General features: G+C 42.1%; 1 protein-coding gene across 1 annotated transcript in view; it reads left to right on the top strand.

Annotated features, from left to right (window-relative positions):
- The window catches only part of LOC106809525 (DNA-dependent protein kinase catalytic subunit-like), a 59,487-nt gene that overhangs the window by 14,917 nt on the left and 33,816 nt on the right, over positions 1-10,754 (top strand). Inside the window, 17 exon segments of the mRNA XM_014812621.1 lie at positions 173-267; positions 709-811; positions 1,178-1,378; positions 1,523-1,701; positions 2,258-2,373; positions 2,375-2,470; positions 2,759-2,976; positions 3,295-3,470; positions 3,844-3,953; positions 4,241-4,485; positions 4,835-5,063; positions 5,755-5,922; positions 6,294-6,421; positions 6,671-6,878; positions 7,343-7,521; positions 8,219-8,491; positions 8,828-9,062. Of these exon segments, the coding sequence (XP_014668107.1) occupies positions 173-267; positions 709-811; positions 1,178-1,378; positions 1,523-1,701; positions 2,258-2,373; positions 2,375-2,470; positions 2,759-2,976; positions 3,295-3,470; positions 3,844-3,953; positions 4,241-4,485; positions 4,835-5,063; positions 5,755-5,922; positions 6,294-6,421; positions 6,671-6,878; positions 7,343-7,521; positions 8,219-8,491; positions 8,828-9,062 (2,959 nt within the window).

Raw genomic sequence — 10,754 nt, 5'->3', positions numbered from 1 at the left:
TCTCTTTCTCTCTCAATCTCTCTCTCTTCCCCCCTCTCTCTCTCTCTCTCTCTCTCTCTCTCTCTCTCTCTCGCTCTCTCTTTCTCCCTCTTTTTCCATCTCTCTCCCTCTTTTGTAGTCATGCCCACGTGACCAGTGTCATGCTCTATAGTCAATTATCCGCTGCTTACAGAGAAGAGGAGATGCTGGTAGACACGTTCATCATAGAAATCCTCGTGACATTCGTCGACAGCTTGGCATTGGCGCACAACGATGAGAAATCGCTCGGTAAACTCACTCGTTACACTTCGTGACTACTTGATTTCCAACTGGCCAACAATGCCAGTCGAAGTTTGATGGATTCCATAAGTCATGCTTCATTGCAGCACAAATGTTACTACTGTATTGATCTGTTGCTTGCTATCGGTTATAAAATCATTATCAGTCATTATCGGTTTACAAATTCGGAAGGGTTCGCTTTGCGCACAAATTTTTGAATAGTTTTAGGAGACAAGATCACGATGATGGGGCTGTTGTGAATCAGTCTATGGTAACTGTATCTGAGTCATCAGGTAGCTAGAGTAGTTTTTGAAAGCCATGTCGGGGTCATTGTTTATGTAGTGTATTCTATGAAAAACCTCGCCTGAATTGTTATGTAGGTAGTGCATTCTATGGTGAGTGGTAACGATTGAATGTGCTGATGAAAACAGATGGCGTCTGTGTTCCCAGGAACACAAGAGCAGTGCGCACAAGCTCTGGACCACATTGAAAGGATCCTCAGAGGCAAGGCACATCTGCTGAACAAAGACAAGAAGAGTAGGAGAAGGCCAAAGTAAGTGCCGCCATCAAAAACCTCCCAATTAGTGATCTTTAAGTGAATCGGTCAGTGAGCTTTAACAACTTTCATTATAATTTTAATCTTAAGTTGGTTTTTAGTTTTCTTCCGTGGCGTAATCCTTCCTTCATATGTCATTATCATACCGGTCTATGCCATGGGCGTGTGCGGCCATATGCAGTGGCAGGTTGAATCACCAATTTACATAATAATTCAGACTGGAAGTTATTGTGATTGAGTTGTCAATATATTACTGGTTGCAGCTAGTACAGCTTGACAAAGACAGCAACTCAGCTGCTGTGGCTGTCACTCTCTCTGGATTTATCTATTAATCTTAATATTAAAAGAGTTAACACATTCCAGGGAGTTTACCGATGCCACTCTATTCACAACCGTCGGCTGGCTGCTGCAGCAGTGCGGTAGACCGCAGACGGAGTGTCGACACAAGTGCATGGAGCTGGTGTGCAAACTGTCGATGCACCAGTCTAAGTTGCCGGTGAAGTCGGCTGCCGAATTCTTCCGACTGTTGCTCGACTTGCATAGAGCGGAGTATTTCATCGAGAGGTAGGGGCCGCCTTTACATCCCCTACATCGCGAAATGAACAGGAATTTTACATTCTTTACCCGTTTCCCAGTCGGAACTTTACTTTGATAATGTACAGTTTTTTATGCGCAGACTCTGCTAGTGTGTTCCGCTTTTGTTTCTAGGTTTGAGGCAGGAGGGATTCCAGGTGGAGCCACGTGTCTATCTAACCAGCAGGAAGGGTTTGAAGCACCCATATCCATGACGACAGCTTTGAGCTGGTTTGACCACATGCTGGCAATACTCGACTGCTACACGTGGGTGTTTTCTGCAAAACTCCTACAGCCAACGGCTCTGTTCGCAGGTGCGACAATTCAGCAATCTTTAGCAGGTCAAAATGAACACATTGTTTATAAACTTATAATAATAAACTTTTCCTGGTACGAGCAGGTCTGCTGCTGGAAATGTGAACGTAACCATGCGGAAAATAAATAAAAAAGACATTTCATATTTACTCACAGTTATGCTGATGTTTACCCTTGCTTAAAGACACCCTCCATTACACGTGAAAGCATGTGGATTTTTGGGTATGAATAGCTGTTGCTCATCTTGCTATTAATTTTACTTCCATGAAAAAGACGGTCTTGGTCATCATTTTTTTAGAGGGAAAATGAAAGAAAATTTCATTTTACTTATTTTGTACTCCTGCATCATTCTGCTATGTTTGATATGTGACAGGCACTATCGCGATACATTGAGAGAGAGACAGGATACAGGGAGGATTTTTGTGCCATTTCACGACCAATCTACATGCTAGATGGCAGAAGGAAATAAAATAAGAATAGTCTTAAACTTAGTATGATAATATATATGAGAAGTGTAGATACCTCAAAGATGTTCCCTCTCTCATCACCTCACAGGTGGCACTGGAAAGCGCGAGGAACGAACGTGTTTTGCTATGGTGTCTGACTTCATGCGCCCATCTGGTGAGGAGAGACGGCGGCGGCGGCGATGGGCTGACAGGAGACATGTTCACGCCGGGAGAGATGGAGAAATACAACCGCTCCAAGTGCATGGTTGTCATACGCGCAATGGACCTGTTCTCTATCCTACTGAACATGGCTAGCCTGCAAGTGAGTATGTTTGGGGTTAAGGAAAAGAAGGAGGTGGGAATAATAATGGGGAAGGAAGGAAGGGAAGCTAAATGCATGGTAGTCGTGTATGTAAATAATTTGTTTGCCTTTTATTCGCAAGACCAAGTATTGTTGCAATTATTGTCTCTGTCTGAAATACTTTTAGTGAACTCCCAGTTTGTTACACACAAAATGCTTTAGAAATTTTCGGTAAGGGAAAAATGAAGAGAAGTGAATGGCCTAATGAAATGGGAAACGTTGCATTTCACAGTGTTTGCTTTACTTTAGGTTATACCCGATTCAACATGGAGCATGGAATTGTGGGATGTCGTCCTGTTATCAGTTCTTGACCCAACGCGCGTGGGATTCAACATGGCTGACATCGAGGTGGTTGAGAAGTTACCCGAGCAGACGGAGCGTTTGTTGATAGCATTGTCATGGAAACTACCCAATGCACCAAAGAAGGAACTGCACAGCAGAGTGGCCAGGAGCTTGTCAGAGAAGAAGTAACCAAATAAAGTTTTCTTACAAGATAATAAATGACGAAAAATACTTAATAGATAGTAATTATCCCACAGATTTTAATTTTGCTTTATTACATAGATATATACAGACTCGAACATGATTAGACAGATTAGTAATACCATGAACATGTTTATAAGTATAAAATATGTTATATGTTTTATATTGTTTAGATATGTTCATGCTAATTCTTTATGTTTATTTGTTACTAATTCTTGGTAGCTTTACTCATGGTTTCATCCCATTCAGTTATATGTAGTCACCTATTCTATTATCTATAGGGGTGTTTTCTACCTTCACAGATACAATATTCTTCCACGGCTGCCCTGCCTTATGACAGATACTGGAGATGACACTCGATATCTCTCCAGCCTTGTTTGTGGATATGAGCAATTGTACAAGGCTGAACTACTGCTCCCTGCACTCCAGGAGGCAGCACCTGCACTCCCCGCTAGTTTACTAACTTCTGTGTTTGAAGGTGAGGTTGGTCATCTGTCATCGATAGATATATGAATAATAATAATAATAATAATGAATCTTTATTACGAATATGTCATATTTCGATACAGGTACGTGTAGTTAATACAGTTCCTTTTAAAGAGATAAGTATGTGTAATGAACACAATAATATAAATCTGAAATTCAACGATTTTTACTAATTTGTTCGTGAAATATATAAATCCCTCGATAAGATGGTTTATTACATGCTTTATAGTGTACTATATCGCATATAATCCTATAATACACAAGCAAATATACTATATGATAAACACAGGAAGCTTATTTGCTGTAGGGAGGGCTCGACACAAATATTATAGTTGGCAACAAATGAATTAAATCCTTCATTGCAGGTTGCACCCTGAGTCCTAGGGATGGTGTATCTTCTCTTACTGGAATGTCACCATCAGTGCGGGAGCTGGGAGGGAGGATGCTGAGGCTTGCATTCACCATGAAGGTGGAGGTATGTGAAAAATATACAGCCATGAGTTAAAATAAACACAATTTACAAAATAGATCAATTCTGGTTATTATTGTTGTAAATCCTTTATCAGGAAACAATAGAACGTATAGCTGAAAACTGTAGTGCAAGTAGGGGTTTTTTGTAATGAAATATCATTTGACTTCATTTTTATTATTTCCTTATTATATTATATTTGTTAATTTTTGGCATTTTGTCTAAGCTTACTGCATTTCTTTTCCTTAACCTGTGACCTTGTGTGACATAAATTTTCATGCTATATATTTCAGAGTGACTCACTGCTGAGTTTGTTGTTCGATGACACACGGCTACTAGGTGTCTCTGCTAAGCAGACAACAAAGGGTTCCATGTTCTACTCGACTTTCGGACACGAAATCAACAACCATCTGGTTGGCATGGCAACAGTGTTGATACCGAAAGTGTTGGATAGAATTAACAACCGGGAGTCGGTTGTCATGACGATCCTCACGGATCTTCTGGACCAGGTTGGCAAGGATCGGGAGACTCGGAAAAGGTATTAATTACAGATGTTAGTAAATTAACCTGAGCATGGTTGACTCTACACACTACAGTCACAGTTGGTCATCTATTATCTACACTGATGTAAAATATTTCTACACAGGCATGCAAACGCATGCATGATCAAGTCCATGCATAAACTATTCACACGATGTATGTGTGTATGTTTATATATATATATATAATATATATAACAGCAATTATCACAGTTAGTGATAATTATATACTGGATGGTAATATGTGGTAGTGTGAATATGCATATTCTCATGAGGATATAGATTTTCATAGTGGTAGTACATAACATATGCGTGCGCATACACATGTACTGTTTGTTATGTGTGCAGGTATGGATCAGGCGTCGTAAACACAGTGCTGCAGTGCTGGGGTCATCTGCGTGACCTCTGGGTTGCAACCTCCACGCCGGACAGGAAGGACATGTTGCTGATGCTGCTGCGAAAACTCCTCCTCATTGACAGCAGCGTGGCTACCAAGGGGAGCCACTCTGCACACCGTGACGTGTACGACACCTACTGCTGCCTCCTGGTGGACGCCGGCACGTCACTTGCTTTCAAGGTATGTCCATGCAGCTCACGTGTTCGCCCGTGAATTATGCGGAGTCATCCAGCATTATCCAGACTTATCAGATGCATGATATCTGCAATCGTTAATCCAAATAAAGTTTTGCAATGATTTGATATATTATGATAAATGGCTATATTATATGCTTCCATCGATATTCATGTGAACACATATGTCAATTGAATAGACACCATACATCCACATTTTCCATTTCATGTTCATCAGTCCTCAATACAAGTGTATTTCCATGTCATTCTGTGTAGTTGATTACAGTTTTCTTACAGTGTTTACATTTGTACATATTGTTAGATTTTTATTTTAATGTAAAATGTTCCACGTTTGTCTTGTCATGATCTGTGTTTGATTTTCTTCAACCTCCCATTGTCGATTGTTGCTGGAGTTATATAATGTAATGCACCAACCTTCCTTGCATGATTGACGGGGAGCTCTAACCAACCATGGTTGCAATAGGATGTTCTAAAAACATTGCTTAGCAATGAAGTAGTCGAAATTTTGGCACGCACGTGTAAAAACACGTATGAAGCCTGGTGACATTGACTGACTTTCGTTATGCAGGCGGGTGTTGTTATCTTGCTCAGATGGATGGATTAGAGTCGGGAAAAAAATGATAAAAAAATGTAAAAAATGGTTAACATGATTATTTTGGCTGCTGCTGTTTTGGCAGACGCGGGTGATGGAGCTGCTGCACTTCTACTGCGAGCTGCCAGAGCAAGAGACGACCAAACTGAGAGAAAACCTTGATCGCATGGTGGCGGATTTCTTCCCGCTACGCAGCAGTGATTTCATCGTGGGTAGCCCAAAGTACCACGACTATGTGGCTGCCATGTCGCAGGTGAGTGTGGGACAGTTCTAACAAAGCTGCCACTCTACATGCTTCATCGGAGTATATGTTGGTCTGAGTTCATTTAGATAGCCGGGTGTAGAGGCCATAATATTTACTGATTTATTTACCTTACTATGGCTCCGATGACACGAACCATTCTTACGCTTACGTTGTCTGTGGCTCTTCTCATAACATCCACGTATCGATATCCCTCTTTTTCCCTATGTAAAAAGTGTTGTTAAAAGGCAATGTCATCATAATAACCTTTCTTTGATGTTTTTCTGCATCAACCTTTCTTGTTACATCTTAACTTGCCGTTAAATGTTATGATTGAACTGAGACAACACATGCCTTGCCCTAAAGACATCCTAATTCGACAGCTGCTGGATGTGATGGAGGTATCAGGTAGCACCATGCTTCTGAGACTGGTCATCAGTATCGTGTGTAGAGAGAGCAAGCATGCGATGCATGACCAGCTACAGACGTCTCTCTCACGCTTCATCCACAGGTAGCTATATATGTACAGTGTGTTCACACCCTTCATCTTTTTACTTACTTGCTACTTACTTTACAACTATACCTTGACGATGGATGTGTATCTGTATATAATAATAATGATAATGACAATAAATATAATAAAGTTATTAATAATTATTATCTTCATCATAATAATAATAATAATTCCATTTCATGATGAACACGAGCATGAACAACATTTTTTGCATGTCGTGACGCGTCAAAAAAAAATTTGTGACAGACTCTCGGCTGACAAGCAGAAGCTAGCAGCGGATTCGGGATACAGCATTCTCGCAGAGGAAGGAAACTTCCCGGGTGAGATCCGACGCTCCTGCCTCGACAACGTTGTCCTGCTGCTGCTGCGACAGTGCTGCCACCACGCTGTCGTCGAGTTCTTTCGCTGCCACCTGGTGGAAATAATCGGCATCATTGAAGCAAAGGTCGTCAAGGTGTGTGGGTGTAGCGTCATATCGTAGAGGTGTTGTCGCGATATTCAATGAAATGCAATGCACGTGTAAACAAATGCAAATAAAACTTCAGCATTAGAAATTAGTTTTAGTTGTAAAAAATGTAATAGATAATGTATCTCTGACTTGACATATCAGCCTAGGTATGGTTTACAGGCAACTTTTGCTGTGACCAGTGTTGCAATAGGATGTTCTAGACACAATGCTTAGCAAGAAAGTGTTATAGAATCAATAATCAGGCATGTACACATAGACGTGTATAACTAGTATAGAATTGACTAACTAATTTAATATTTTTATGCATATTTGCTTATAAAATACGTATCACTATGTCTAGTTTTACCGGCCTATCAACAATATCCGAGGGAGCGTGGTTATATCTCGCTCAGATAGGTGGGTTGGTCAATTGTCAACACATCCGTCACAGAATGTCATGTGTTGTGTAGCTGCCAGAGCGCCAGTATGAGTCACAGCTCATCTCTAAGATCTGCTCCCTGAAGCTGCTGGAGTTGATGTATGCGTGTCTACCTAAGGAGGATGTTTACGGAAAGGATGCTGCACTCGGCCAGGTATTCCTCGCATCTCGTCCGGCTGGCAGCAAAGAGTTGACACCTGTCATAACCAGGTAAGGTTTTACCTCTGTCATCACTTGGTAAGACTTGACACCTGTCATAAACCATTTGACATCTGTCATATTAACCATTTGACACCTGTCATATTAACCATTTGACACCTATCAACCATTGGACTCCTGCCGTAACCAGGTAAGATTTGAGACTTGTCAAAACCAGGTAAGGTTTCACACCTGTCATAACCAGGTAAGATTTGACACGTCATAACAAGGTAAAAGTTTATCCCTACCATGACCAGTGCCAACCTTCTGTCTTTTATTATTCTAGATGACTCGTGATCTTGAGGAATACTACATTTAGTAGTAGAAGCTATTCAATCCTTGTTGACTAAATTTGACATGCATGCTTACAATTCGTTTTCTCAATATAGAATGCAGTAATCTCTAGTTATCTTTTTTGAGTTAAAATATGAACAATGACAAAAACAATGATCTCAACAGTGACAAAAACAATACCAACAATGACAAGAATAAGAACAACAGTGATAGAAATAATGACAGCAACAATGATAACTAGAATAGCAACAATGACAACAACAGTGACAACAACAATGATAACTAAGACAGCAACAATGATAACTAAGACATCAATGATGATAACTAGAACAGCAACAATGACAACAACAATGATGACAGCAACGAGTAGAGAGCGGCAACAGTCTATAAGTTGACTGCTGCCTCCTCCACGTAGGTTGTGTTACGATGCGTGTCGTGAGGACATGCGTGGAGAGAGGGCGCTACTGGAGCTACGTCGGCAGTACCACTGCACCGCCTACAACGTGTGCGTCGCGTCGGTGTCTCGCACGAAGACGGAGCCAGTCTATTACAGCTCGCTGCTGCTGCAGGAGAATCCAGCCAAGGGCCAGCTGCTGTGGGACAATATCATAGACTGTCACCGGCGCTACGGGTTTGACCGGGAGCTGTCGGCGCCACTGCAGAGAAAACGGCAGTTTGTTGCGATAAGGTATACAGCGATGAGGGTTTTCATTAGAAGGAAGATTACTGTTGAATATTGCTGTCTAAAGAGCCTTTTGGTGGCATTTTGGAGGAATTCTGTGGATCAGCACCTTACAGTAAATTTATTAAGGTCATCAGTCATATTCGTGTCTACTTTCCAGAACATTTACTCACAGTTAACAGTGTTGGATGTGGTGAAAGAATGATTGCTTTTTAAACAGAATTGTTGTTCATCGATTGTGTAACACTGCAGTAAAAATCATATCTAGCTAGGTATTGTGTAAATACATACATGATAGAATGGATCAAGGGTTGTTTATTCAATTTATGAACTGTTCCGTAGGACGGCCGTGCGTGAAATAGATCGCGATGCGGATGGGCAGGGGGCGCCACTGCCGTCGGTGCACTACCTTGCCTCGCAGTACCTCGCTGATAGCAGTCTGAGCGAAGACCTGAGCAGGTACGACTTCAACGTGTCGACACAGATACGAGAGAGAGGAGATCCGAGAGCTGAGAGGAAACCTGAGGGGGAGGCAGAGGAGCAGGAGGAGGAGGCTGCGATGGATGTGAATGAGGAGGTATACGTCTGTGATGTAGTAACACTCGATCATTCCATCTCATCGTTAATGCATGTATATAAATGTACATGTATATGTATATATATATATATAGTATCATGTGTGTGTGTGTGTGGTTGTATGTATGTAATGGACGTGCATGCGTTGTGTTGTGGTGTGTGTGTGTGCGTGTGCGTTTGTGTGTGACTGGTGTGTGTGTGCATGCGTGGGTGCATGAGTTGCGTGCCGTGCGTGTGCTTCGCCTCTGCGTCTGAAGTGCGTGACATTGCTGTGTATTCATAGATATTGTACGCTGGTTGCCAAATGGTTATGAGGTAGTGTGGATAATGTTGATTTTCAAGGATTCTGTGTAGTGTTGCTGTTGCTCTCCCTAACCTCAATCAAGGCACCCTGCCAGAGTGGCTAAGCACACAAACCTGCATCTATAAACAGCTGTTATACACTTTGCTGAACATTTCACACCGGAATACCAAAGACTGAAACAAACGACCTGAAAAAGTCTTTTGGCTGTCTTGTTCATTGTTTTCCGACTTTTTCTGTCTGTCCGTTCTTTTAGGGAGGTCTGCAGTGAACGCTGGCAGGGAGATTACGCTGGAATGGAGATGGTGATGGAATTGAACCGCATAGGCATGGCTAGCATGGTAGTTAGCTCTGAAATTAACACTAGCAACGACCGGTCTGTCCCATACAGGTTAATCCTGGTTACACCTGGTCTATCACAGGATAATTACGTAAGTAGTAACTAACTATGTATTGATAGAAGATGCCATGCGATGAATGGTCGTGGATGGAAATAGATCGATTACGCTGTTGATGGATGAAATAGAACCGGTCCACGGACAGCGGATATTTGGCTACGGACGGGACCGTTGCAACAGACAGACAGATAGATAGACCATGGTTACCTCAGGTTAGCTGCTGATTATTATGTGCACCCTGGCGTCTGGGCGATACATAACCATATATACATTGAATACAGATTATCTGCCCTATAGACTAATTGGGTATTCTCATTAGAAACTGTATCGAGCTAGTATGTTATATCTCGATTTACTGCCCTAGATGCACACCAAAATTTCTTTTAATTTGTTCAGGAATATTAAAAAAAAGAGATGTTGTTTATCACATTGAAAGCATTATTCTCGAGTTCAAGCCATTATGGAAATATATCCATACGTAACTGTAACCCGTCTGCATGTTTATTTGTTCCATTGGGCTGTTGCAGCTGCCCTCCTTCTCCCGCTCACCACCACGCTTACACTGCTAACGTCCTGCACCGTATTTCTCCCCGGCTGTTGCAGGGCTGCTCCATCTCCCGCTCACAACACGCTCACACTGTACGTCTGCACGTATTTCTCCCCCGGCTAGTTGCAGGCTGACCTCCTCTCCGAGCTCACACCCACTGCTCAACTTGTAACGTCTGCACGTTATTTTCCCCGGCTGTTGCAGGTCTGCTCCTCTTCCGCTCACACTGTACGTCTTTGCCACGTAATTTTCCTCGGCGTGTTGCAGGCTGCCACCTCTCCCGCCACACACGCTCACACTTGTAACGTCTCCACCAGGCACTACGAAATGTAAGGACGAGAGGGGAACGGCAATTTGGTTTGGGGCATGTGAGAAATTGCCTTGAATTTTCTCTAAAAAATGCGTATGGGCACGATGGCAATTTTAAAAAGGCATCAATCTCGCCGT

The sequence above is a fragment of the Priapulus caudatus genome, unplaced genomic scaffold (assembly GCF_000485595.1).
Source record: "Priapulus caudatus unplaced genomic scaffold, Priapulus_caudatus-5.0.1 Scaffold361, whole genome shotgun sequence".
NCBI lineage: Eukaryota > Metazoa > Priapulida > Priapulimorpha > Priapulimorphida > Priapulidae > Priapulus > Priapulus caudatus.
The sequence above is the reverse complement of the archived record's forward strand: the minus strand, read 5'-3'. Positions and strand labels throughout refer to the sequence as shown.